Source organism: Emys orbicularis, chromosome 25 (assembly GCF_028017835.1).
Source record: "Emys orbicularis isolate rEmyOrb1 chromosome 25, rEmyOrb1.hap1, whole genome shotgun sequence".
Taxonomy (NCBI): Eukaryota; Metazoa; Chordata; order Testudines; family Emydidae; genus Emys; species Emys orbicularis.
The window spans coordinates 15,760,019-15,787,834 of record NC_088707.1 but is presented as its reverse complement, the minus strand read 5'-3'; the positions used below and the strand labels follow the sequence as shown (position 1 = coordinate 15,787,834).

The following is a 27,816-nucleotide window of genomic DNA, read 5'->3' as shown; positions in this document are numbered from 1 at the left end:
AGCCCCCTCCTGCGCCCAAACTCCCTCCCAGAGCCCGCACCCCTCACCCTCTCCTGCACCCCAACCCCCTGCCCCAGCCTGGAGCCCCCTCCTGCGCCCAAACTCCCTCCCAGAGCCCGCACCCCTCACCCTCTCCTACACCCCAACCCCCTGCCCCAGCCTGGAGCCCCCTCCTGCGCCCAAACTCCCTCCCAGAGCCCGCACCCCTCACCCTCTCCTGCACCCCAACCCCCTGCCCCAGCCTGGAGCCCCCTCCTGCGCCCAAACTCCCTCCCAGAGCTCGCACCCCTCACCCTCTCCTACACCCCAACCCCCTGCCCCAGCCTGGAGCCCCCTCCTGCGCCCAAACTCCCTCCCAGAAAGAAACTAATAAAACAGCTGTTCTAAGGTAAGAAGTCGGCTATTTTGAATTAACTTAACTATATTCTACGTGTTTTAAGACTAAACTGTAACCACAAAATGGCTTTATGTTAATTCAAAGGCAAGTTCAGTACAGCGTTAATGGCCCAATGGTATAATTGTGATCATTTTGTTTTAAATTAGGAAAAAGACTTGTATACAGGGGCCCCACAAAATCTAATAGCCCCGGGCCCACAGCAGAGTTAATCCAGCCCTGCTCCTAGCTGGCAAAGCTATGCCAGCCAAACGGCATTTTGGGCTGTATAAGGAGGGGCATTGCCAGCAGATCGAGGGACATGATCGTTCCCCTTTATTCGACATTTGTGAGGCCTCATCTGGAGTACTGTGTCCAGTTTTGGGCCCCACACTACAAGAAGGATGTGGAAATATTGGAAAGAGTCCAGCGGAAGGCAACAAAAATGATTAGGGGTCTGGAGCGCATGACTTATGAGGAGAGGCTGAGGGAACTGGGATTGTTTAGTCTCCAGAAGAGAAGAATGAGGGGGGATTTGATAGCTGCTTTCAACTACCTGAAAGGGGGGTTCCAAAGAGGATGGAACTCGGCTGTTCTCAGTGGTGGCAGATGACAGAACAAGGAGCAATGGTCTCAAGTTGCAGTGGGGGAGGTCTAGGTTGGATATTAGGAAACACTATTTCACTAGGAGGGTGGTGAAGCACTGGAATGGGTTCCCTAGGGAGGTGGTGGAATCTCCTTCCTTAGAGGTTTTTAAGGCCTGGCTTGACAAAGCCCTGGCTGGGATGATTTAGTTGGGAATTGGTCCTGCTTTGAGCAGGGGGTTGGACTAGATACCTCCTGAGGTCCCTTCCAACCCTGATATTCTATGATTCTATGTACCGTAGACCAGGCCATAGAATTAAGGAAATGCAGGGCTGAAAGGGATCTTGGGATGTCATCTACTCCCATCCCCCAGCGCTGAGGCAGGATGAACTATACTGAGGCCTTTTCTGACTGGTGCTAGAGTATCCACGCAGGGGCTGGCAGGGGTTTAACGGAACAGGTTTAAATTCACACCTGTAACTAAACTGGTTCGACTCTGCGTGGACAAGACCCCAGGAGGGTCCTGAGGCTTGGTGAGAACAGAGCCTCTTTGTGCAGGGCCGTGGTTTGCATCCAAGAGCTGATGCTCCCTGGCTGGTGTGTTCTCTGGCACGTGCACACACGGCCCTCACACCTGTGTCTCTTTAGTGCCCTGCACGCTGGCTGCTTGTTGGGCTAATGGCCACTTCACGTTCCCTGTCGCCCGGCGCTGCCGTCTGCCCCAGTGCCAAGCAGCTGGGTTATGCGCCTCAGTCTGAACCGGGGCAATCTGCCCTTCCTTTGCAGCAAGGTGGCGGCGGATGGGGCGGGGCAGTGGGAAATCGCGACTTCAGGCCTTGACTACACACCCAAGTTGGCCTGGTGCAACTAAAGTGTACAGGCCCCCTCCCACCCCAGTGTGGACGCAGTTCTCCTGAGATCAAGGTACTTCTCCTGGGATAGCCAGACCCGGGCAGGTTGGGGAATAAGCTATGCTGGTGTTAGGCCCTGTTCTTCCAGAGTAACTGCGTCCATGCTAGGGGTTGTACCAGTAGAACTATAAGGCGCATGGGGATCATATCCACAACTGACACAGTTATACCAGTACGAGCGCACCAGGCCTCCCTGGCCATTGCATAACCCTCCACTGGCTGCTGTTTAGCAAACCCAGTGTATTTTTTAAATAAGACGTGAGTGGCCAGGGGCCACACGCTATTGCCGAGGGGCAGCCAGACTTCAGGGGAAAGGGAGAATTAAAAAGTGGTGTCTCCGTCAGCAGGGCCCCTCTCTGCATACAGCAGGGCAGTACGGGCCGGTCCCCTTTGCCAGTGCAGACAGCAGGCTCCTTTGGGACGCCGGTACAGCCAAACCCTGGCTCTTTTGGGCTTTGCATTGGAAAGGAAACTGCCAGCCTGCACAATGGGACAGTGGATGGAACCGAGATGTTTGGCCGCAGCTTTGAGCAAACGAAGCCGGGGGTTGGTTGTTACTGAACACTTCTACTGCAGTAGCACAGAGGGGTTGGCCAGCTAAGTCCCACAGTACTGGGGGCTGGCCGTACACGGAGCAAGTGGCAGCCCCCACCCAAGGAGCTCACAACAGGTGGATGAGACAGACTGGTGACCCGCACTGGGATCACAATTCTAGCCAGTCAGGAGCAGCGATCACAACGCCCCGCCTGCCTGGCCAGGTTGCGGGCAGAGCTGGGACACTCCTGCTGCAGAGACAGCTTAGAGATCCAGCTAAATACCGGGGGAGTCCTCCGTGCAGAGCCAGGGCTTAGTCTGAGGGAGTCCAGTGCAAGGGATCTGCCCCTAGAAGCCAGGCATCTTTTCCTCAGGACCTGTGAGCACCGAAGACAAGGGCTGAGCCTGGGGGGAGGGGAGAGCTCAGTGGTTTGAGCATTGGCCTCCTAAACCCAGAGTTGTGATCTCAATCCTTGAGGGAGCCATTTAGGGATCTGGGGCAAAAATCTATCTGGGGATTGGTCCTGCTTTGAGCAGGGGGTTGGACTAGATGACCTCCTGAGGTCCCTTCCAACCCTGATATTCTATGATTCTATGTGGTCTGTGTCGATGGGAATTTGGGGTGCCAAGGAGCAGAGACTTGAGCTGTAAAATTGCACAGAAGTCAAGGCCAACAGCAGGGGCCCTGTCACATGTGCATGTCTCAGCCCAGCCCACTGGTGTCTGAGCGCTTTTGTGCCATGGAAAGAAACTGCCCTTCTTCCCCTATGGACCCTCTGGAAGGCTGTCACATTGGGGGCGGCACAGCACCTGTTTCACCCTGATAACTCCCCCGGTGCTTCTTTCAGCTGAAGACCCGCGACGGTTCCGAGTTCTTGATCCAGCACGACTCTGAGCCCATTGTGGCCACGTGGCAGAAGGTGATCGCCGACAGCATCGGCAAGCTGGTGAGAGGGGCTTCTCTGGGCGTTTTATTAGAGCTTTCCCGAGGCACTGGCCTGGCGGGAGCCTGAACCCAGGACCTCCGGGCCAACCAGCAGGAGCTCTGGGCTAAAGTTCCAGGATCAGGCCCCTTTGTTCAGAAGACCTTTTACACAGTCCAGGCCCCAGATGGGGACAGAGACCTAGATAGGTGGCCGGTGAGTTACGCACCACGCCCCCATCCTCAGCACTGACCCTGACCCCCTTCTCCTGCCCCGTTCTCTGCTCAGCCTCACTTTCCCTTCTATGCCCATCTTCTGCTCAGCTCTGTCCCCTCCTGGAGCCCCACCCAGGTTTCGTCTTTAGGATCTGGCATTGCCATCCTGGGACTGGCTTTCTCACGAGATTTACAGCACTTTGGCTGCTAGAAACACCCTGCCAGCCGCTGTCCCCCTGGGAACTCAGCACGGCGGGATTGGTTTCTTTCTTACCCCAACCTCAAAAAAAGGTGAATTTTGAGCAAAGTTTCAGGTTGGCTCCTGCTGCGGTTGCATTCTCTGCACTGCAGTAGCCCTAGGCCCCGGACCCCAGCGCACCAGGTGCTGTACAAACACAGAACAAAAGCCCATCCCTGCCCCAAAGAGCTGACAGTCCAAGTAGCTGTTGTGTCCAGACTGATTTGTGGCCCATTACTTGTGTGTCGGGGTGGGGGAATTTTCGCATTATCCGCTGTCTCCCTCCCAACCTACTCAGCCGTGTCTAGCAGGCTCTGGGAAAGCACCACACCTCCCGCCCTGAGCTGCACACCTCTGAGCTCCTTCGGGGCCTTGATGGGACAAGAGCTGATGCCATGTCTCCCTCAGTCCACAGACTTTCCTACTCACGACGAGAACGGAAATGTTGGGGACTTTGGAGCCAAGGAGAGACTGGGAAACAACAAAGACGAAGACAAAAAGAATCCAGGTGAGTGGGTGAGATCTGAGCGGAGCAGCCTGCTTGGGAACAGCCCAGGGGCCCGCTCTGGTGCAGCCTCCAGGCCGAGTCTGCCTGGGAGCTGCTGCCGAGCTCGTTGTCTGCTCAGCTCAGGCCAGGCAGAGCTGCGTTAACTACCCAATGGCCCTTGGTAAGGTGCAGCTGAGCAGCAGTGTAGATGCCCTAGTTAGTAGCATGCAGCGAAGGCGGAGGGCCAGGTTCTATGCTGGGAGACAGCCCAGAAGGTGCAGGAGTGCTCACCACCTGGAGCCTGGGCCAAATGGCTCCTTGGGCAAGTTAGAGCAGCCTTCATGGGGTGGCTCTGCAGCCCCTGATCTCTGGAACCCCAAGCTCTATGGCTGTTCCCAACCCCCACTTGCCCAGGCCTTGCAGTGGGGCAGTGTAGGGTGGTTGTACCTCGGAAAATTCTCCCCCTGCCTTGGAGGCTTGCATACAGCCCATATGTACCCAGCATGCCCCGTGCTGCATTGCAGGGCAAACTGGCTGAAGGGCACAGATGGCAACACGAATGCGAGCTGGCTGGTGTGCTCAAGGCCAGGTCACGTCTGGCCCTTTGGCATGTCCTGTCATGGGAGCGGGACTAGGATGGGGTACAGTAGGCAGGGATGGTGCTGACACCGGGCACCTGGCGGCACCAGGCTTGGGGTGGTAATGTCCCTGCAACAGGACTCTCTCTAACATGGAGTTTTCTTTCTGGTATAAAGCAGCTGGTGACCCAGGCAGACTGAGACCAGAGTGGGGAGCTGGCAGGGGCAGCGCTAGCCTCTTTCCAGTGTGGGGGGCTGAGGTGGACTAGACAGAAAATTAGAACTGCAGAAGTAAGGGTGGCAATGCCATACCATGCCACCCTTACTTCTCTGTAATGTTTGGCCTTCGCGCTGGGAGGGGACCTACGGGGAGGGCTAAGCCAAGCAGCCTGTCTGCAGCCCATTTGGGGCTCCTTGTCTGTGCCCAGAACGATGCCTGTCTCCTCCCTGCTGGGGCATCTCCTGGTCTCGCGGTGAAACGCTCTCCCTTGTCTCCCGCAGCCTTCGGGCCGGCGGCCAGTAGCCTGGGCTCCGAGAGCGACACCAGCAAAGTTCGGAACAGGCTGCGAAAGCTCCTCCAGAAACGGCCCCCTCTGCAGTTCCTGCGGGAGCGAGGGTACATCAAAGGTACAGGCTGGGCGGGGCGCTTTGGGGGGTGGGCGCTTACGAGAAGAACAAACCCTTCTTCCGAGCCAGGAAACCCAAACCTTGCATCCCCAAGCAAAGCTTCTCCCCCAGCACGTCCCCAGACCGGCGATCCAGGGGGGCAAATCATCCTGATCCCCTGGCAGAGCCCCGAGTTACCTGCCTAAATGTCTGGGTTTGTTGGTTTGTTTTTCAGACCAAGTGTTTGGCTGCTCCTTGCAAGCGCTGTGCGAGCGGGAGCATGGCACGGTGCCGCGGTTTGTGCAGCAGTGCATCCAGACGGTGGAACACAGAGGTATCCTTGCCAAATCCTCCAGTAAAGAGCAGGGGGCCAAGAGAGACCCTAGCCAGCCCCTTCCATGCTCCAGGGCTCCAGCCCTCGGGGAAGCACAGCCCCTTCTGCCCTGAGTAACCAGCCCTGACTGCACCATCTCTGGCACTGCAGCCCCTCCCAGCGTTACCTGGTGCCCTTGGGCCTAGATGGGCTACGAGAAGGGGCTGCAGGCTCAGGGGGGTTAGTTTCCCAAGAAGCATCCCACAAACTGATTAATGGAGCAGCTCATTGCTCACAGCTCATTGCTGTTAGCATCTGGCTTCTGAATTCTTCATCTCGAGGCTTGGTTCAAGCTGGGTTTGTAGAGCAAGCTGTTGGGGTGTGTCTGCACGTACCCTCCCACCTTAAAAAGTAGTCCCTAGGAGAAGCAGAACAGAAAGCAGCACAGAAGTTTCTAAACTGCCTTTCTCGACTCTCTTTCGAATCTGCGTGGCCCTGCTCCCCTCTCGGTTTCTGCCACAGCTTCTGCAGACCTGGACCTGCCCCGCTGCATCCCAATGCATTGCTCCTTCCCCCAAGGCAGGCTGCAAGTATGAGCCGTGTCTGGGGCATGGAGGGCCCCTGCTACTCGAGTACCCCACTGCATTCCGCTTTGTAAGGAACAGGGCAGAGGTCCAAAAGAGCTTGGGGCCAGACTTCCAAGTGCTTAGCACCTTCAGCCTGGGCCAGGTTTCCCAAGCAGTTCGGGTGCTAAGCACCCCTGGAAATGCAGCAGTAGGTATCAGCACCCAGTCCGCTGAGCACTTGTGCAAATCTGTCACATCCTTTTGAGAATGCCGGCCCTCCTAGTGCCTATGGAGCATGAAGCTCTCTTCACACTGGGCTTGCTTTATGTGTGAATCTCTGTCGCAACGTCTCTCCAGCTCCTTGTTGGCATATTCCCGTTGTCCAGCTGCGGGGTGACTAACTGTAGTTTTGGTCCCTGGTCTAATAGGTTTGGACATTGATGGACTTTATCGAATAAGTGGAAATCTGGCAACTATACAGAAACTGCGCTACAAAGTGGACCACGGTAGGCCTGCTTTCAGTGGGTTAGCTGTAGCTTTCTTACCATCTAATGTCTTTAAATAAACATGCCTTTGACTTTTTAAAATCTTTTTCTTAAGTAGAACGGTGAGAAAATACAGAATCAGGTAAACTGGTAATGCTTTGAGAGCCTGTTGGTCATTTGTCACCAGAATAGCGTGTCCCCACGGTAAAAAGGATGTTGAAAAATTGGAGAGAGCTCAGAGAAGAGTTACAAGGATCATTCGAGAACAGCCGGTCGGGAGTTTTCCAATGAAACGGGAGAGTCCCTGGAGGTCTGTCTTCCAGTTCACTTTTTCCAAAATGAAAAAATTCGTTTCCTTTTCATGGAAACTGAAAATTTGAGTTTTCATTCCAGGTTGGAATTAACTTAAAGAAAAAAAAAAAGTGTCAGAATTTCCCATGGAACAGAAATTCCAAGTTTTAACAGCTCTAGATTCAAAATCTGGAAACCTGCCTCATGGAGAGAGAGCTTCTTTAGCCTCTCTGTCTAGCTTATGAAAGAGAAGGCTAAGAGAGGATTTTTTACTCCCAGCCTCCAAGGGCCGGCTCCCATTTAGACACCACAAGACATGGTCCCATTTTAGAAGATTGAGCACATTGAGCTTCTCCCAAAAGGAGTGAAGGTTACTGAGAGCCAAGGGCAGACAAAAGTACAGCAAGGTTCAGTGGGTGGAAGCTGAAGATAGAAAACCCCAACTGGAAATTGGGTGCCCATTGTTAACGGCAAAGGTAAATAACCATTGGAACAACTGCCCTAACGGTGTGATGGGTTCCTCCTCGCTTGGAGTGTTAAGGTTGGCGTTTCTCTCTCTCTCTCTTGCTCAACGAGAAGTTAACAGGCTCAATGCAGGAATCTCTGAGGCTTTCTGATCATGTTACACAGGAGATCAGACTAGATCTTTATTAGGGTTACCATATTTCAACAATCAAAAAAGAGGATGGGGGAGCCCCGCCCTAGCCCCACCCCCATCCACTCCCTCCCACTTCCCGCCCCCTGACTGCCCCCCTCAGAACCCCCAACCCCCCCCCCCGCTCCTTGTCCCCTGACTGTCCCCTCCTGGGACCCCCCACCCTAACTGCCCCCACTATGTTCTCTGTCCAGAAAGCGGAGGGGCAGAGGGTTGGTCCCACACCGCACAAGATGTGGCAGGATCCAGTTTTAAATTTACCCCCTGCCCTTGCTTCACTGAAGGGGGGAGGGGAGAGTTGCTCTTGACTTGTGTGGGGTACCAGGGAGTCGAAGCCCCGACCCCGCCTGAAGTCACTGGTGCAACCCCTCCCGCTCCAGCTGGGGAGCTGCACCTGGCCCTAGGGGCTGCAGGGGCTGCCACTCCTGGAATCTCCCTCCCTCCTGCCACGGCTGCGGGAGGCTCCCTTGCCCCGCTCGCAGCCTTGGCGCGCGCGATGCGGCAGCCGGAGGGGAGGGGAGGAAACCCCCGTTTCTCCCCCCCCCCCCCCCCCGCCAGGCAGCCTCCTTTGTGAGGGCTCGGCCGTGACGCGCTGCCCTGCCCGAGCTGCAGCTGCGCCGGAGATCGTCCGAGGGCTGCAGGCAGCGCTGGAGCTGCCGGAGGATGAGTCGGAGCCAGCCCCGCACCAGCGGGCTGAGCGGGGAGTTGTCCCAGGAGAAGTTTCCCTGCAGGCTCCGCTCTGGCCGGCAGAAAGCCAGGAGCCTGAGGGCGCCCGTGCTAGTGGCGCCGCAGGGAGGGAGGTTACGGACTTGGGTGCCCAGGGAAACTTCTCCCGGGACAATTCCCCGCTCAGCCCGCTGGTGCGGGGCCGATTCCAACTCCTCCTCCGGCAGCCCCGTCGGCTCCAGCGCTGCCTGCAGCCCTCGGACACTCCCCGGCACGGCTGCAGCTCAGGCAGGGCAGCGCGTCAGGGCCTTGGCACTCGCCACCCGGGGCTGGGGGGCCCTGGATGGGTCTGGGCTCAAGGAGCACCCAGCTGTGAACGTGGCGCCGAGCTCAACAGAACCCCTAGCGGCTCCTCGGTAAAGAACCTCTCCGAGCCCTGCAGTTCCTGGGACAGGCGCTCAGAGGCTTGCTCCGGCAGGGTTACCATACGTCCATATGCCGGCCGGCCGGGAGGGATTTTTAAATATCGAAAAACCCGGACGTTTTTTAGATATTTAAACATTCCTCCCGGACGGCCATTTAACAACCAAAAAGCCGGACATGTCTGGGGAAATCCGGACTTTTGGTAACCCTATCTTTATGGTCTCTTCTAGTCTTAAAAATCTGTGGCTGAGATCCTGTGCCCATTGAAGCCAATGGGAGTTTTGTCATTGACTTCAATGAGGGCAGGATTTTGCACTACGAGTCTCTGTTGCTTGTAAGAAATGCCAAGTCGAATGTGGGATGGATTCTGGGCCCACACCTCAAAGCCTGTGTTTTGTTCGAACACAGGGAGTGAGCCAGTCTCCACAGGGGGCTGTCAGTGATCTCGCAGGAATCCTGCCGACTGGATACTAAAGGGTTTTGCCAAACTAATATGGGAGAAGCAGCTTGTTCCTGCTCTGTCCCCTTTTCTCTTCCCTCCCTCTTAGATGCCCAAGGGTTATCATTGGAGGGGGAGGGAGGTGGTCCCTTAGCTGTCTCTTAGCAGAGCAGACACACCTCATGAGCACTGTGGAACCAGCGGGACCCTCCTTCAGTTGGGTTTGTAAGAATTGGGGGAGAAATCAGTGTCCAGTATTGCAGCAGTGATGGTAGCAATAGCATCTCCCTGGCTCTGTTCATCCGGAGGTGAGCCATGGATTACAGCAGTGCCGAGAAGGTCAGGACCCGACTGCACTAGGTGCTGTACAAACACAGAATGAGGCACTTTTTAGATACTTTGCCCACAACACTTGCTGGAATCACTTAAGCTATCATTGAATTGCAGCCACCTCTGGGGTAGAATTTGGTCACTTGCTTAGTTGTACTACTGCCCAACAGTTTAGGGGCAGGAAGTGAAGAAGAAATTATCCAATTGAAACTCCATGAGGAATTTAAGGAGACAGTGTGATTACAGAAGTTAGCGATCCCTGTTAACCCTCTTCCTCCTATCGAAAGAGCTGTGGGGCTAACACATGGTGGGAAGATTGGTTTTATAGCTCACTTGAAGAATGTAGCCGTTCCGTAGCACAGCACCCTTAACACTCCCTGATACTAGGACAGTCCCGGCTCAGGGTGGGTCTACACTGCAATCCAAGGTTTGAGCGCAACACTAGTAGACATAATTGTGCTTGCACAGCTAAGTACAGCCATGTAGATATGGTGGCACAGGCTGTCTAAGCAGACCGGGGACCCTACGTACGGACTCACATTGCTAGTCTCTGCTGAAGCCTGTGCCATCGTGGTCACACTGATGTTTTTAGCCATGTGTTTTAGTGTTGTGTACGTTTACGGTGCGGCAATAGCACCTCAGATGCAGTGTAGACGCACCCTCTGAGGGAAGTCGGCCTGCTATTGGATCACCAACATCCCCTGGAGTTTCTCTAGAGATCTCCTGTCCGAGTGCTGAGCAGACCCAGCCTGGCTTCATTTGAGAGCTGACGAGATTGCAGGCAGTAAATTGTACATTTAATCCTCCTCTGTTGTTAAACTCTGTGAGGTCTCCAGTGATGCAGAGACAACTTCCAGGAAATGGGCTCCACCAGGGAGGGCCAGCATTCTACTCCTGTTTGGATTCACAGAGATTAGGGCCAAAAGGGGCCATTCGATCATCCAGGCTGACCCCTGCCTAGCACAGGCCAGAGACCCTCGCCCCGTCACCTCATGTTGAGCCCAGTAACTTGTGTGTGGCTAAAGCATTTTCCAGTCTGAAGCTGCAGACTTCAAGAGCCGGAGACTCTCCCCCTTCCTTCAGTAGCTTGATCCAATGGCTAATCCCCTCGCTGGTAGAAATGTGTATCTGATACTTCCGTCCCCCTTTGCACTACTGAAGAGCACTCTCACCTATGTGCCCTGAGCTTGCACACATGTGTGCACATCCGGGCCCAGGACTGCCTGACCTGACATAGATCCATACATGCATGGAGCAAGCCCCTCCCACCCCAGTATCAGAGCATTGGCTAACCTACCTGCCTCCTTCCTACAGATGAAAATCTGGACCTGGATGATGGCCGGTGGGAGGATGTCCACGTCATCACGGGGGCTTTGAAGCTCTTCTTTCGGGAGCTGCCAGAGCCGCTCTTCCCATTCAGCTACTTTGACAAATTCATCACTGCGATAAGTAAGGGACAAGAGAAGCCACGGCCCTGTCTGACACCTGCAGTGTGGGTGGCGGCCAGTCCTCTACCCAGCAGGGCCGTGCTCATTTGGATTTCCTGAGCCCCTTCACTCCGCAATTCAGCCCCAAAGCCTGGCCCCATCTCCCCAGCCAAGACACAAGAGCAGACTCTGAAGGGATCTCTCCTATTATCATTAAGGGTACAGTTATGCTGTGACTGGGAGGTGTGATATCCAGTGTGGGTAGATAGACACGCACTAGCTCTCTGCGAGCTAGCACCTAAAAATAGCAGCATGGACACAGAGACATGAGTGGCAGCTCGGGCTAGCACTCCCAATGGCTCCATGTCTAGTTGGCAGCCGGTATCAAGCGGAGTGCCCCAAGGGTTGGTCCTGGGGCCGGTTTTGTTCAATATCTTCATTAATGATCTGGAGGATGGTGTGGAGTTTGCAGATGACACTAAACTGGGAGGAGTGGTAGATACGCTGGAGAGTAGGGATAGGATACAGAGGGACCTAGACAAATTAGAGGATTGGGCCAAAAGAAATATGATGAGGTTCAACAGGGACAAGTGCAGAGTCCTGCACTTAGGATGGAAGAATCCCATTCACTGTTACAGACTAGGGACCAAATGGCTAGGCAGCAGTTCTGCAGAAAAGGACCAAGGGGTTACAGTGGACAAGAAGCTGGATATGAGTCAACAGTGTGCCCTTGTTGCCAAGAAGGCTAACGGCATTTGGGGCTGTATAAGTAGATCGAGGGACGTGATCATTCCCCTCTATTCGGCATTGGTGAGGCCTCATCTGGAGTACTGTGTCCAGTTTTGGGCCCCACACTACAAGAAGGATGTGGAAAAATTGGAACAAGTCCAACGGAGGGCAACAAAAATGATTAGGGGTCTGGAGCACATGATTTATGAGGAGAGGCTGAGAGAACTGGGATTATTTAGTCTGCAGAAGAGAAGAATGAGGCGGGATTTGATAGCTGCTTTCAACTACCTGAAAGGGGGTTCCAAAGAGGACGGATCTAGACTGTTCTCAGTGGTAGCAGATGACAGAACAAGGAGTAATGGTCTCAAGTTGCAGTGGGGGAGGTTTAGGTTGGATATTAGGAAAAACGTTTTCACTAGGAGGGTGGTGAAGCACTGGAATGGGTTACCTAGGGAGGTGGTGGAATCTCCTTCCTTAGATGTTTTTAAGGTCAGGCTTGACAAAGCCCTGGCTGGGATGATTTAGTTGGGGATTGGTCCTGCCATGAGCAGGGGGTTGGACTAGATGACCTCCTGAGGTCCCTTCCAACCCTGATATTCTATGATCCCCCCCGGGTACATACATGGGCAGCTAGCACGAGCCATCACCCGTGCAAGCCCGGTGAAGCGGCTCTTTTTAGTGCATGTGCGTGTACCTGAGCTGGGCTGGGAATTACACCTGCCCCGTGTGGACGCATGCTAAGACATCATGGGTTTTGACTGAGAATGCTGGTGCCCACTCAGCATAGACTGCCGTTCTGGACACTTGTTTAGAGTCCGGTGCCATTCTGAAAATGGCTCCGTATTATGGAGCCATGCAACCAGCTCTGCTTTCACAGCTGAGCTGTGATTTGTTGAAGAGGATGCATGAGAAACGCATGGAAGGTTAAAGCCCTCTGCAGTCTCTGTTTGAGGTACAAGGCCAGAGAGGTAGGCCAGGCTGATTTGGAGGTGGGCCAACAGACCCAGCCTGTGTTCTGTGCCTGGTGCCAGAGCAGTGGGCTGAGCATCCAGGCAAGGTTTGAATTGCTGTTCATGGGAGTAGCTTGGTACAGTCACAGCCTTTAATTGGCTGCATGACAAACCCAGAGCCACACCAGAGATAAATGATTTCTGGCCCACAGGCTGTCCTGAACCAGGATGTAGCGCCAGCCAACTTGGTTCCCTGAGGGAAGATGTGATTTCTGTATCTAGCTACTTGTCAGACGGTCCCACCCCCTGTAATATCTAAGCACAGCAAGGGCATGAGTGGATTTATCCTTGGAACTCTGAGAGGAGGTGGTGGTGTCCCTGTGTTAGTGCTGGGCAAATCAAGTAGGGGCAGATCCTCACCCGGTGGGAATCACTATAGCTCCGGCGATGTCAATGGACCTGTGACAACTTGCACCAGCCCCGCAGCTCTCCTCAAGGTCACATGGCCAGTCGGTGTCAGAGCCAGACGAGAGCCCAGATCCCCTGAGTCCCAGTCCAGGGTCTCCCGCCCACGCGCTCTGACGCCCAGTCCTGACGAGGTGGAATGACCTGGTTTTCCATCTGGTTGTAGAAATATATGACCAGGCGAAGCGCAGCAAGTGCATCCGTGACCTGGTGTGTTCCTTACCTGAGGCCAACCGCGACACCATGAAGGTTCTCTTCCAGCACCTCTGCCGGTGAGTTTTTGCCCTGGTACCCAGGCCTCTCCATGTGCATGGAGCTTTGTGCTTTGATCTGCACAGTCCCCAGCCATTCATGTAATTCTCCTCTATGTCTGAACACGGCCATCAGGGAGGCCAGAGATCACTGCTCCTGCCTGAGCACTAATCCTGCAGGTCGGTGCCGCTTCCTTTCCCTTGACTCTCATCAGCAGTGTTATGAGGCGCTTGTCCCAGCCCGTGCCACCCTGTACCATGGTGCTGGACTGGAGTAGGGGAGAGATGGCAGCATGGTGCTGACGGCCGCAGGGGCCTGGTGCTACCCTTGGCAGGTATATAGGGGCAGATCTTCCAGGGTACGGTGCAGTCTGAGGAAGCCAAATCTAGTGGCAAGACCTTGGAAGGGGAGAAGGAAATTAAGCTACTGCTGGTTTCCTTTGTACCCATGTGCCTTTCCCTGCTAGTCTCCTCGGGAGGGAATTTTCACCCCTGGTCTTAGCCTTGGCTCCTGGAAGACCCTTCAAAACTCCCCTGGCCATGCCCCTTACAAGGTTCTTCCTCAGCTCGATTGTTGTGCTTGGAGTATCCTATGGGACTCTGCAGACCGCTCCCACCCTGCTGGGTTTTAACAGCGCCTCCCGCTGCAGGATGCTCAGCCAGAGTTGGGTGGAAAGCAGGGGGAGGGGGGATTTTACTTAAAGTGAAAACAAAAAAACAATTGTAGCAAAATGTTCTGTGGAAAATGTCGATATTTTTCTTTTTCAGTGAAAATTTGAATGGCAAAAAATTATGTCCAAAACCCAAAATATTTTGTGCCTCATTGAGTTATAATTTGGGTGTCTTATGTTCCCGTTCTCTTCTGTAGGTAGGGGGTCTACTTAAATCATGGAGCAATCACACATTTTTCGCAGGTTTGTCATGGCATAAATAGCAAATTTTGCGGATGTGTTACACGTCTGCAAAATTTGCTATTTATGCCATGACCAACTCAAAAAATGTGATTTTTCTCTGCAGCATTTCTCAAACTGGGGGTCCCAACCCAAAAGAGGGTTGCAAGCCCATTTTGGGGTGTTGTGGTATTGCCACCCTTACTTCTGTGCTGCTGCTGGCGGCGACGCTGCCTTCAGAGATGGGAGCCCAGCCAGCAACTGATGCTCTCTAGCCACCCAGCTCTTAAGGCAGCACAGAAGTAAGGGTGACAATAGCCTACCATGCCACCCTTACTTCTGCCTGCTGCTGGCAGTGGCACTGCCTATAGTATAGGGTAAAAAGCACACAAAAGACCAGATTTCACAGTCCGTGATGCAATTTTCATGGCCGCAAATTTGGTAGACCCCTATCTATAGGCCAAGCTCCCTGGTTGGACTACATCTCCCACAATGCATCATGGTCTGCCCTCTTGAATGGGAGAGGCAGTACATCATGGGAGTCCCTGGCTATGATGCATCATGGGAGTTGTAGTCTGGTTGAGGAGCCCAGCCGCTGGAGGAGAATGGGGTCTTGAGGCAACCAAATTACAACTCCCATAGACATCGCAGCAGAATTTTTGAATTGAAATATTTCGGTTTTTGGGCATTCACTTTTCTGTGGAAAGCAGACATGTCCTGTGAAAAAATTAATTTAGTCAAAAACCCAACTTCCGGTCAGAAAACAGTTTAGATGGAAAACTTTGGATGAGTCCTGGGATCACTGGGTTCCTTCCTTTGCTTGTTGAGCCCTGATCCCCTGGCACTGCCATGCTGTGCTGGATTCATGCCACGTGGATTCTGGATTCACGTGGTTCTGGTCTCAGCCCATTCCTGTCAGGTGCAGCATTCGTCAGAGTGAGAGACGCCCCTGGCAGTTCCCAGTGACTGACTGTCCTTCTCCCTCCAGTGTGATCGACTACAAGGAGCAGAACCGGATGTCTGTGCAAAGCGTGGCGATCGTGTTTGGGCCCACTCTCCTGAGACCAGAGACCGAGGAAGTAAACATGGCAATGCACATGGTCTTCCAAAACCAGATAGTGGAACACATCTTAAATCAGTACAGCTACATCTTCCCAGACAGCTAAGCCTGGTGGCGAGCCAGAGCCTACAGTGAAAGCAAGGAGCAGAGTCCCTGGGATGGACCGTGGCGGCTGCTAGTGTGTGACACTGAATTGTCCCAGCCTGGACTACAGACAATAGTGGCGACAATCCTTAATAAATTGGCAGTGCTGATGCTGGACTGCAGCTACCTGGGATGACTTGTGCCATTGGCCACTGGAGCCATGTGACCAGTGCGCCTCCTTGAGAGATGGGAAAACAGAGTCAGAGAAAACAGGCACCAGATCGGTCATTCTGCAAAACACTCCTGCTCGCCGGGGTTGGTACCAGGCTGTTCCCTGGGAGAATGGCCCCAGGAGAGCACAGGGCCTCTCAGCTTTCGGCTGTCCAGCTGCTGAGAGGGGAGGGTCCTCCGTGGGGCTGTGCACTTTCACTTCGCTACAAGTGAAAGCAGCCCAGGCAGGTACTGGAGAAGGGGCGGGACAACCTAACAGATAGTGAAGTGGGGACAGCATCAGCTGTCCGCCCCATGCCTGCACCACTGGAACTGCCAGCAAGAGCTGCTCCAGAGCCCCTCTCCCCCACAGCTCACACCACCCCCTGGACCCTGGTGCTGCAGCATCCACCTCTGTGTGCCCGTCTGCCCCTCAGCCAAAGCAGCCCCTGGGACCCCCGACAGAACAGCATGTTATGCACACCGCGCTGCAGCGCCTCCCCCTGGGCTCCAGCCAGCCCGCCTCCCTGCATGCCTGAGCACCTGCAGCCATTGGGGGATGAACCCTTAATGCCCCCAAGGTTGTTATAGTGCTGAGAAGCCGAGACACAGGTTTTCAAAAGAGCTCAGCTTCCAGGGAGAGCAAGAGCAGTCGTCCCACCCCCCGGCCCCGTGGGAGTGGCCGAGCACTCCCCTAAGTGCCTTGCTCTAGGCCCCCCCTCGGCAGTGAGCAGCAGCGTAGACCATTGAGCCCAGGTCTCTGCAGTCCCACTCCAGGGCCGTGTCACCCCCAGCCTATGCTGTGTTACTGAGATGGGAGTGGGCTCTGGTGCTAAGACAGCTTGGAGCCGGCGCATGCCAAGGAGGGGGCTGAAATCAACCAACCAACCCCCCTTGAAAACTCCCCTTTTGTAATTAAAAGGAGACCTCCCCCTCCCCTCGCAGCTCACTCTCCCGCAGGGAAACTGCTCCAGTTCTGCGGGCTCCTGCCCATGCCTGGGTGAGGAGCTTAGTTCAAAGTCCTCTGGGTGTCTAGCTGTTGGTGGCTGCAGAGGCCCTGGGCTGTGCATTTAAATGGCTCACTGGCTGTTTTAGTGCATTGCCTGAACCTGCCCCTGGAATTGGCAGCGACACCTCCACGCAGGGCTACCAACATTTCAAAACATCGGACAGGGCAAACCAGTGCATGAGGCAGGGGCCTGGGACCTCTGAGCCCCACCTGGGCCAGGTTCTGCACTGCCATGGGGTGGGCAAGTATTTCTGAGCTGAGTATCCATGAGCCTGGCCTAGGTGTCTGGCTCCTCCTGCCTCCATTGCCCAGAGCATGTCCCCCATGGAGCAGGGCTCCCCCCAACTGCTGCCTCAGAACAAGGCCTGGACTTGTCTCCCACTCCCCCTGCCCTCTCAGACCCTCTTTTCTCCCCACATCTGCCCCCCTCCAAAGCCCCCCTTCAGCACCCATCCCCCACAGGCACAGCTGCCTTCCTCCCCACAAGCTTGCCCCATCGCCACTGGAGAATCATGGGAGTATGCAAGAGTCACGTCCATTCACAGGCAAGTCCTCAAGTCACAAGTCCCATCAATGCCGTGTCTAACAGTTGCGCCCTGTTCTACTAGGCCCTACACAAACACAGTGCAGGCAGAGCTAGTGGGGAAATGGCCGTTATTTTCTGTGAAACAAGTTCACAATGTGATGGATTTTTTTTTGTCAAAAATTTGTTTCCATTGGAATCAAAACATAATTTGTTTGCTTGGGGGCTTTTTTGAACTCCTGCCCCCCCAAAAAACACAAAGAAGGGGAGGGGGGAACCCAACAAACACTGACAAGGTGGTGTTTTGGTTTGAATTAAACTGAATGAAAGATTTTTTTTATTTGAACTGAAGAGTTTTCATTGGCCAGCGTCAGAGGATACCAGTTTTTTGGGTGTAAACGTGTGGATTGTTCAACAAGCTGCTTTTCACTGAGAAAACATTGTCACAATAATCTTCCACCCCGCTGCAATTCTCTGAGCCTGGCCCTGCCCCAAAGCGGTCACAGTGTGACCAGGAAGAGAAACAAAGGGGCTTTGCCCAAGGTCGCTGGCAGGGTCAGGAAGAGAAGCCAGGTCTCTGGAGTAGCAGCCTGCATGGAAGGTGGAGAGGAGTCCAGGCTGCAGGAGGCCCCCCGAGAGTCAGGCTGCATGCACATGGCTGGAATGCCAGCTGCAGTTGCAGCAACGAGTTCTCTTAAGAAAGAGCCAGTTTGATTTTAGAAAGCGGGAGTCCTCTCCTGTTCTTACCTGGCATGAGGGACATGAACCAAGATCTAGTAAAATGGCATTGAGGTGAGGGTCAGTAGCCATGGGTGCTATGCCCAGCCAATAGCAAAGTCACTTGTCCACTCTCTGCCCAAGGTCAGACTAGATGATGATATTGATCCCTTGGGGCTGGACAATGCCTGACTCTCCCTGCAGGAATTGCCCCCTGGCTCAAGGGCAAAGGCCTTTCTTTGACAGTGGATCTGCTGGTTCTCTTCCAAATGTCTGGTTTTGCATATGAATGAAATCTGGATCGCCCATTAGTTTGTCTGGCTGTTCCTGTGTTTAGCGTGGTTCCTGGTTTTACTGATTAGCCACCTGGGGTTGAAACCCAGCCAAGTACACGGTGTGACATGGAGGAGAGCTTCTAGTTTCTTTGGAGAGCATGAGAATACCAGCCAAGGGCAGGGTGACGCCCAAGACCCAGTCAAACAATATGGCACTGCCAAATGACAGCTTGCCCTCAACCATGCCTCCCCACACCACAGAAGGAGTTTCTGTGATGCACATGGATGGGCCCACAGCCCTCTGTTTCTTTAGATGGAGCCATGGCCGGGCTCTCTGTGTGGAGGGCAGTGTAGCTCAGTGCATAAGGTGTTGTACTGGGATTTGGGTGACTTGAGTTCCACCCCAGCTTTGCCATTGGCCTACTGGCTCACCTTGGGCAAATCACATCACTGCTTTGGGCCTCAGTTTCTCCATCTATAAAATTGGGCTAATAATAAAGGGCAAGATTTTTAAAGGCATTTAGGCACCCACATACCTTTAAAAACCTGGCCCAAAGCGCTTTGAAAGCTGCAGCCCAGCAGAAGGGAGAGAGCGCAGTGCTCTCAGGCTCCCAAATCCAGCACCCCAGGTGAGTGAGTCTTGCAGCAGCTGGTCAAAAAGCAAAGGGGAAAAAAAATCATGGAGAAAAGGTAAAATCCGTTTAGTTTCAGTTTTGGCATTTGACGTGTTTTGTGAAAAAAAAATGTATTGGCAATTTGTATTGAAATGTTTCATTGACTGTTGACCAGTTTTGAAATAAGGAAGCGTTTGGTCGGTTCAGCCCCGGGGGGGGCTTTCCCTCCCCTCGGCCTCACCACCCAAAACAAAGGGAAACATCGGCCTTTTAAAAAAATTCGTTTTGGAAATTTTTTCCTTTCAAAACCAGAAAATGAGCGAAGGAAAATTGTTGATTAAAAAAGTGAAAATGTTCATGAAAAACGTCCCTGTAGAACAAAGAGGCTGGTGATGGGAACACCTTTGCCAGCTGCACCCAACGAAAGCCGCGAGGTGGGTGTTTTAAAAATACAATTTGCCAAGGGGAAGTAATACTTTCCAAAACTGTGTCTGAGCAGGTGGAGGAGCAGTGCACATCACATGATCTGCCAGTATTAGCAACCCAAGCGGGAAATCTGTACAGAACACGTTGCAAAAGCTGCCTCTCTTCTTCCTACGTTATTAGCATGAGCACGTCTAACCCACTCTTCCTCAGCGTGGTGCTCTGTGAGCATTTGCCCAGTCACAGCACAGCCCATGCACTGATATATCAGCCACTTTAAGCAAGCACGTGGCCTGGGCTGCATCCTTAACATCAGTGTTATAAATGCTAACTAGCTGAATTCAAGCATGGCTCTGAAACACCTGGATACAGCGAGGCCGGCTCGCTGACTGCCCGCAGGCGTAAGGGCTGGTGCAAGGGGAGAATGGGGCTGAGGGACGGGATCTGCCAGTGAATGCTGATCCAAATTACCTAGGGTCATTCATAGATTTAAAGGCCAGAACAGCTCACTGTGATGGTCTAGTCTGACCCCCTGCATAGCACGGGCTGGAGAGCCTCTCCCAGGGCGTGCTGCAGCAAGCCCAGATGTTCAGGTTGCGCTAGAGAGCATTTTACATCAGCCCCCTCTGAGGGCTCTGGAAATCCAAGGAAGCAGAAGGAGGGGGAGGGGGTAGGAGGCGCTGTGAGACAGGGCATCCCTGCCCCTGGGGTTCTACCACACCCTACTCCAGAGAAGGCTCCGCTAAAAGGCCTTGCAGGGCCTTAGGAGGTCAGGTCCTGGCGGGGCCCAGTGAGACCATGCGCCTCCCCTCTCTGCTCCCTCTGGCTGCAGGAGCTTGAGGGATAACCAGAGCCAGGCTCCGGCTGTATTTGCTGGGGCTGGGGGAGAGGCTGAGAACCTTAGCCCTGAGCTAAGGGATGATGAGAAAGGGGCCGGGTGGGCAGAGGCCCAGGATTGGAGTGCTTGGCTGCTGTGGGCAAGGTCCCTGGGCTGGAGCCCGGAGCAGTGGCAGGCCCGGGTCCCTGCACTGGCCACTGGTGAAGGAGACAAGGTTCTTAACTCTTTACAGGTAAAGCAAGCAGAGAACAGACCAAGAGGGATTTTACAGCTAACTGGCTGGCTGGGTGTCGATCAAAGGGAGCTACTCACCCCCCCCCTTATTTATCACAGTTGCCATGGTAACAAGGCAGCTTGGTGAGGCCCTGGTAGCGCTACCAAGCTTTGAGCCTCGCGCAGCACCACGTCCGGCGCCACGGCTCGCTGCTGGAGAGTGATCCGGGATGCTGGAATCAGCTCACCACGGGGCCGTGACGCTGTGAATATTGCTCAGTTACAGCAGAGGGAAAAGGCAAGCTGTAGCGAGTGGCTGTGGGAATTATGGGTTAGGCTGCGCCTCACATGTCTGGGCTGAAGTGACCAGGTGCTGCCGTGCTGAACCCTGGCTGGGCTGTGCTGGGAGCATGGCTGGGTGCACAGCATCACACCGTGCCAGCTGTTGGCAGAAATGCAGTGACAGCCCAAGGCTACTTAGCTTTGCTGGCGTTGCCCTACAATCAGTATGCGCTGTTCCTTCCCCCCACTGCATACCCACTGTGCACATGAGCTGCCTGAGCACTGATTGTCCGCGGCCTTGCAGCATGTGTGTCATTCGCAGGTGTGCAAAGTCAGACCCAGGGTATCTAAAGCACAGCTGGCCTGACCCAGGACCGGTCACGTGAGCACAACACATGTTAATAGCGACCAGAGTCTCATTACATTCAACATCCCGGGGAGCAGGAAGGTACCAAAATCCAGCAGGGTGACACCAGTGTGGAAATGGAGTGTGCAGGTTGGGGTGGGGGAAGAGGGGGGAGCTTGTACAAATGTTGGCAACAGCTTAAAAAAAAAAAAAAAAGCCAAAATAAAGGAATTAAACTGCTTAGCTTAAAAACAATGGGCAATAGCAGTAGCCATCTTTACTAGGGGCAGCGTCACTCGCACGTGGTATGCTCAGGTGTGCTGGCGGGTGGCTGGCTCAGGAGCTCGGCAGGCTGGCGTGAAGCAAGCTCTCTTCCGCCCGCTGCCCTGAGTGCAGAGGAAGGGGTGTTGGGCTTGGAGCATGGGCAGGCAAATTTCAGCTTGTCCATGAAGTGCTGCGTGGCCTGGATTACAGAGCAACATCTCATGTCCCTCACTGAGATACATGCAAGTACAGTATCAACCCAGCCCGGTTTTCTAAACCCTAAACCAGAGCAGTTGGGTAGCATCTCTGCAGGCAGAGCTGGGCCCAGAACCCTGCCCGCTAATGAAGAGAGCGAATACCCGCAGCCACTCAGTCACAGAAAGGGCCACCTCCACGTACATGTGTATGCAATCTGTAGCCACTGTTCTAACCACTAGACACTTGTCCCCCGCACTGAGCAGAAAAGTGGCGCCTACTCACCCGGTGACGCTTCGGGTCTTCGGCGGCGCTTTTACTCACCCGGCGGCACTCCGAGTCCGCTCCGGGTCTTCAGCGGCACTTCGGTGGCAGGTCCTTCAGCCGCTCCGGGTCAGTCGGGGTTTTTCTTTTTCTTTTTTCTTCGCGGTGGGTGGTGCCTGTTTTTATTTGTTCGCTCCCCCTGCTGCTAAAACCTGGCTTCGCCATTGGGCGAGCAGGAGCGGAGTCAGGGTGGGGGCAGGGGGGCACAAGCACCCACTGGTGCCAGGAAAAGTTGGCGCCTATGAGTACCTCCTTCTGAGGTTAATTGATATCAGCTATTCTATTATCTTGCCCAGGATTGAAGTCAGGCTGACAGGCCTATAATTACCCAGGTCATCCTGTTTACCTTTTCAAAAATTGGGACACCATTAGCTGTCTTCTAGTCTTCTGGAACTTCTCTGGTGCTCCAAGACTTATTGAAAATAAACATTGACAGTCCAGCGATCTCCTCAGCCAGCTCTTTTAAAACTCTTTGATGTAAGGTATCTGGACCTGCTGACTTAAAAATGTCTGGTTTTAGTACACCTCTACCTTGATATAACGCTATCCTCAGGAGCCAAAAAAATCTTACCGCGTTATAGGTGAAACCGCTGTGACAAAGTTCCTCCTCTATCTTGGTGGGTCCTGTGCTTATTGGTGGATTTTCTTGCCTCAGAGATTCACCATGTGGGTTGGGGAACAGCCCAGAGTCCTTCCCCTCTGGAAGAACCCACAGTCCAGGTCAATTGGGAGGTTTGGGGGGAACCCGGGCCCGCCCTCTACTCCGGGTTCCAGCCCAGGGCCCTGTGGACTGCAGCTGTCTATAGTGCCTCCTGTAACAGCTGCATGACAGCTACAACTCCCTGGGCTACTTCCCCATGGCCTCCTCCAAACACCTTCCTTATTCTCACCACAGGACCTTCCTCCTGGTGTCTGATAACGCTTGTGCTCCTCCGTTCTCCAGCAGCACACCCTCCCAGCTCCTCACACTCACACCACAAACTGAAGTGAGCTCCTTTTAAAACCCAGGTGCCCTGATTAGCCTGCCTTAATTGATTCTAGCAGCTTCTTCTTAATTGGCTTCAGGTGTCCTAATTAGCCTGCCCGCCTTAACTGGTTCTAGCAGGTTCCTGATTACTCTAGTGCAGCCCCTGCTCTGGTCACTCAGGGAACAGAAAACTACTCATCCAGTGACCAGTATATTTGCCCTCTACCAGACTCCTGTACCCCACTGGTCTGGGTCTGTCACACCGCGTTATATCGAACTTGCTTTGATCCACCGGAGTGCGCAGCTCCCCGCCCCCCCCCGGGACACTGCTTTACCACGTTATATCCGAATTCGTGTTATATCGGGTCGCGTTATATCGGGGTAGAGGTGTAGCATCTGTTTAACATACGCAGCTCTCTCTGTGTTATGTGGGCCTGTACCTATTGGGGTCCAGAAAGTGGGCGGGCGTTCCTGCCCTGAAGGGCTTCAAATCAGCCCTGGGACAGGGCTGAGGCTGCGTGAGGGCTGCTGCTGGGGGGAGCAGCAAGCCTTGGCTGATTGGGGAAACAGCCACAGCTGGGGCCACGCCCCAATCAGACCTTAGCTGGCCTTATAAATTGAGAACCGCTGCTTCAGAGATACTAGCGGAATGGAAAAAGGGTAGCATCACCATATGGCGATTCTGTGTTCTCTTGTCTCTAAATGTAGGTGACATACGAGGCAAAGGAGACTCGGGCCTGGAGTCTTTGCTGCTGAACAGTCTTTAGGCAGGAAATGGGATGATGGGATGACACTAAAACGAGCTCACAGTGGTTCTGGGCTGTTTGGGTCAGATTCTGCTCTGGCTTACGGGGTTTTACGTCACTAGAACTCTGACACCATTGCATTTACTCCTGGTTTATGCTGTGATGAGGGAGAAGAGACTCAGGCCCAGGGAGTCACCAATGGCTATCTGGAAAGTGACATAACAATGTCCTTATTTTAGCCAAGTTTCACAGCTTTCATATCTTTTCAAGCACCAGGCCTGGGATAAGCGCCTTTCCCTGCAAACTGGCTTGTGGATCTACAGTTATTACAATCATTCTCTGCTTTTCGGAGCTCTGCCTCTAGCGTGCCCTAGATTCCTTGGCATCTTAGCTGGGACCCTGCTGCAGCCCTTCACGCGATCTGTGTCACCTGATGCAGAGGGTGAGTCTGTGGTCAAATGCTGGGTTTACAGCCTTGAGAGAGTGTCTTGAAGATGCCAAGCTCCAGGGATCCTGGTTAATATCCCTCCTAATTTCAATTGTCGGTGAGCCTCTTGCTGTAATCGAGTGAATGTCACTATGGGTGTGAATTGGTGCCCATGCAATGTTTGAAGTGCCTGCGTGCCCTTGGTCTCTCTCAGTCTCCGTTCCCCAACGGTACAATAAGGATCACAGCCCTGCCTACCTCACAGGGGTGTGTGATGAGAAAAACATGGATGAGGCTCTCAGCTCCCATGGTAATGGGGGCCAGCCAGACGGACAGATGTGTATGGGGCAAACAGGGAGGTAATTCAATACAGAGATTCAAAGGTGACTTTTAGTGTTTGGATTAGGAGTTTCCTGCTACACTAGTCATGAAGCATCTGCACAGTTGTTGTGGTTCTTTGTGTCTCCTAAGAGGGATCCTGGAATGCCTGTGCAGTGTGAGAGCAGCTGACCAGCAGAGAGCTCTCAGCCCCCTGTCAGGTTTGAGTCTGTTCAGTTTTACTCCTAGCGCACATAAGCACACCAGTCAGGAATGCACCCAAGCCAGAGCACACGGTGCGGATAACGGAGTGGGCACTTCTCCACATGTAAGTAGCTGGGAGAGAGTCCATCTTGGTTGAAGGGAAAGCAAGTTGTTTAACCAACGCTGGCAAGTTGGACCCTTTTGTCTGACACACAATATTTCCAGGTAACTGCACAGTGATCCAGGACTGAGGGCGGCCGGCAGCCTTGCTTCCAAAGGGGAAGGATCAGTTTGGTATGTGATCTGCATTGTTCTTTCCAGGGCTGTGTTTGAGCTGGGCTTGCTAATGAGAAAACACATTTTAAGGAACTTTCATGCAACTTAGCTTTAGTCCTTTAAAACAAACTATTCAGCAAGTAAATGGCTAACCCTGAGCACTGCTTTGTTTTCACTCTGTGAGCGGTTTGGTAGCAGAAAAGACATTCAAACTGTAGTATTAATCCTATTAAAGAATTCAAACGTGCCTGGGGGAGGTTGCACTTTGTCGATTGCTCTTTTCCCTCCTGGGAGTTGTTCGAGAAGCCATCATGAAATCAAAATTCCTTTGCAATAAGTTATAAATTCACTCGAAAGGCCAGGCTGTTCTTTCCTTCTTGTTGGGTCTCTAGCACGACTTTATAGGAAGGCTTTTGCTGATGATCGTGACAATCCATTTTTGTTGGGGGGGGGAGGGTGCTCTCTAAAATAAACTTAGAATGAGCCGAAGGCAGAGTATGGAGTTAATATGTGAGACGTCCCTTTCTCAATACGCTGAGAGGGAAATGTTTGCGGGCCAGGTTCTCCGTGTAAATCAGCACAGTTGCATTGTGGACGTACATTAGTTTCCACCAGCCGAGGATCTGGTCCAGTATATTTAGAGCTTGGAGATCGGCTACAGTAAAACACTAAAATGATGGCTGGTCTCTGGGGTTATTTGCAGTCTGTAGGTAGAATTCTGTTTGGAATTTCTCAGAGGTGGGGCCAAATCCTGGAAAAACAGTAGTAATTTCATTCTCGTGAGTAGCCCCATTGTGTTTGCAGGATGGGGCCTGAAATGTGCATAATGTGCCTGAATTACTGTCTGCAGCAATTTATCCGGCTGCCAGACAAGAAACATGGTTCCACCATCTACATGGGAATATTACAAAAGTGAAACTAGACCACAAAAAACTTGCAACAGTAAGAGGGAGATTGCATTCACCCCAAAGCCGGGAGGTGGGGTGAGGTCCAGCCCCAGGCAGGGGACCCTAACTGTACTCCCTTTTACCACACTGTTGTTATATGGCATATGAGATGAGGGCCCAGTGCTCGGCAGCAGAATATGGCAAATAGCACAATGTAATTCCAGGCAGAAAATGACACGGTCAAAAGCAGGGAGGACATCAAATGTTACACCCAGAAATCTCAGCTGGGCCCAGAGCCTCACTGCGCTAGGTGCTGAACAAACACATAGCAAGAGACAGTACAGGACAGTATTACAAGCTAAATAGACAAAGCATGGGAGGGGGAAACTGAGGCATAGAAGGGTGAAGTGACTAACCTAAGCAGCCCACTGGAGGAGCCCAAATTAGAACTCAGATTTCTGAAACCCACTGTACCACACTGCCTGCAAGTTTAGGTAAGCGCCTTTATGTGCAGACATTACAATGCAGCCTTTAACTGTGAACTCACTGTCTTAACTTTCCGTCCTGAATAGCCCTATTGACTCCCACGCCTTTAACACTGAGCTAGCTTTAAAAAAACAAGGAATCAGGCATCTTCCCGTGGTGCTTGTGAGCACAGCAGGAGCCCTGGGGTTCTGTTCAGAATCGGCGCTTGTGTTGAGATCTGCCTCAGCAGAAAGTTTTCTCCATTGTCTATTTCTTATTTCAGGATGGCCTGAATGGTTTCACGTTGCCACTACTGCCCTGGCTGCCAACATGGGCAGGGGCATGCCCAGGAATACAAATTTGGCCACTTTTGGAAGGGCACTTTCTATGCCCCCCCATGGTCGGAGGAGCTGGTTCTCCCACCCTGCCCCGCAGCCCCAGGATCGGAGGAGCTCGCTTTCCCCGCCCCGACCCTGGAGGAGTTCTGGGCCCCCGCTGACTGGGTGGGCACGTGCCCCTGCTTGCCACCCCGCGCACACAGAGCGCTTTGTTAAACAGGCTCTGGATTCATTTGTTGGGGGTTTCTGAATGTCTCACCCGAATCAGTGAAAACAGCGGGTGAGCGTGAAAACCAGGTGTGCAGCCTGAGAGCTACCAGTGACACCAGCTTCTGCAATGGGCATTGAGCCACCTGGAAGAGCTGACTGACTTGGACCCACAAGGGGCCAAAATGATGAGTTTGGCCCTGACAAATCATGCTTTTTTTTTTTTTAAATAACAAGGGTTTTGTGGGATGAGGGGGAGATTTGGCTTCTGGTGTTGGAGCACGGGAGGTGGGGGCATGTGTTCAGCTTTGCTCCACAACCAGGAGAGCTAGAAACTTTTTCTTGGCAAGGAAAGTGTCTCTCGTGATCACCTGACTCCGGCAGCTGGGGCTTGAGAGAACACCAAATGCTGACCATATAACCACATGGGGAGGAGAAAGCAAGTGGTGAGCTCCCAAAGGGAGGAACTAGGGGCTGCGGGTCCTGCCAGGGACAGGCCAGAGGGACCAGGTGGGGGGCCGATGCAGCAACAGGCCTGGCCTCCCCACCATTCGCTGCAGTGTGGGTGACAGGTTGGCGGAGGCGCGATGCTGCAGCCCCAGCCCTCCCAGCCAGGCAGCACCATCCCTGCTGGGTTTGCAGCAGCTGGGATATTAATCACTGGGGTAAAGGTCAGGCTGAGCTGCGAGTGTTTGCTCCATTTCCCCGGCCCTGCGGAAGTGCTGGCGGCTGGCTGGCTGTGCTCCTCGGCAGTCAGGTAGGAAAGCTTGGAGCTTTACTCCAGTTTATAGGATCGGACCATCCTTCTGAGCTCACCCTATGGCCCTCCTTGCTCTCCCCAACCCTGCCTGCCCAGGTTCCCCAGGGCCGAGACCCCGAGGGCAGGGCACCGGCCCTGCGAGAGCAGCAATAACCTGCTCTGCTCAAGGGCTCTGGGCTTGCAAACCAGATTGTCCCAGCTCAGCTTGGCAGCTGGCCGAGCTCCCTGCCCCTTTCGTGGGGCCCTGTGCCACCAGGGCTGGGACCGGCTGCTCTCCGTGCAGTTTGGAGGGAACCCACGGCACTTTGCACCTGGTGCTCTGGGGCCGGGCCTGGGTATCCCACGGTCTGTCTGGGCTGGGCCTGGGTATCCCACGGTCCCTGGGCCGTCTGGGCCGGGCCTGGGTATCCCATGGTCCCTTTGCCGTCTAGGCCAGGCCTGGGTGGGGTCTGGGCTACCAGAACTTGGTGCGGTCTGGGCCTGGACTGGGTCTGGGCACTCCTGGATCCCTCAG

At 53.7% G+C, this 27,816-nt stretch overlaps 1 protein-coding gene across 1 annotated transcript in view; it reads left to right on the top strand.

Moving 5' to 3' along the window:
• ARHGAP27 (Rho GTPase activating protein 27) overlaps positions 1 to 16,020 on the top strand; it is a 59,879-nt gene extending 43,859 nt beyond the window's left edge. The window contains exons 8-15 of the mRNA XM_065422582.1: positions 3,252 to 3,350; positions 4,188 to 4,287; positions 5,346 to 5,471; positions 5,686 to 5,784; positions 6,758 to 6,835; positions 10,933 to 11,067; positions 13,356 to 13,461; positions 15,319 to 16,020. Coding sequence (XP_065278654.1) covers positions 3,252 to 3,350; positions 4,188 to 4,287; positions 5,346 to 5,471; positions 5,686 to 5,784; positions 6,758 to 6,835; positions 10,933 to 11,067; positions 13,356 to 13,461; positions 15,319 to 15,496 — 921 coding nt within the window. The 3' untranslated portion in view covers positions 15,497 to 16,020. The remainder of the gene's footprint in view (positions 1 to 3,251; positions 3,351 to 4,187; positions 4,288 to 5,345; positions 5,472 to 5,685; positions 5,785 to 6,757; positions 6,836 to 10,932; positions 11,068 to 13,355; positions 13,462 to 15,318) is intronic.
• The last annotated feature ends 11,796 nt before the right edge of the window (positions 16,021 to 27,816 follow it).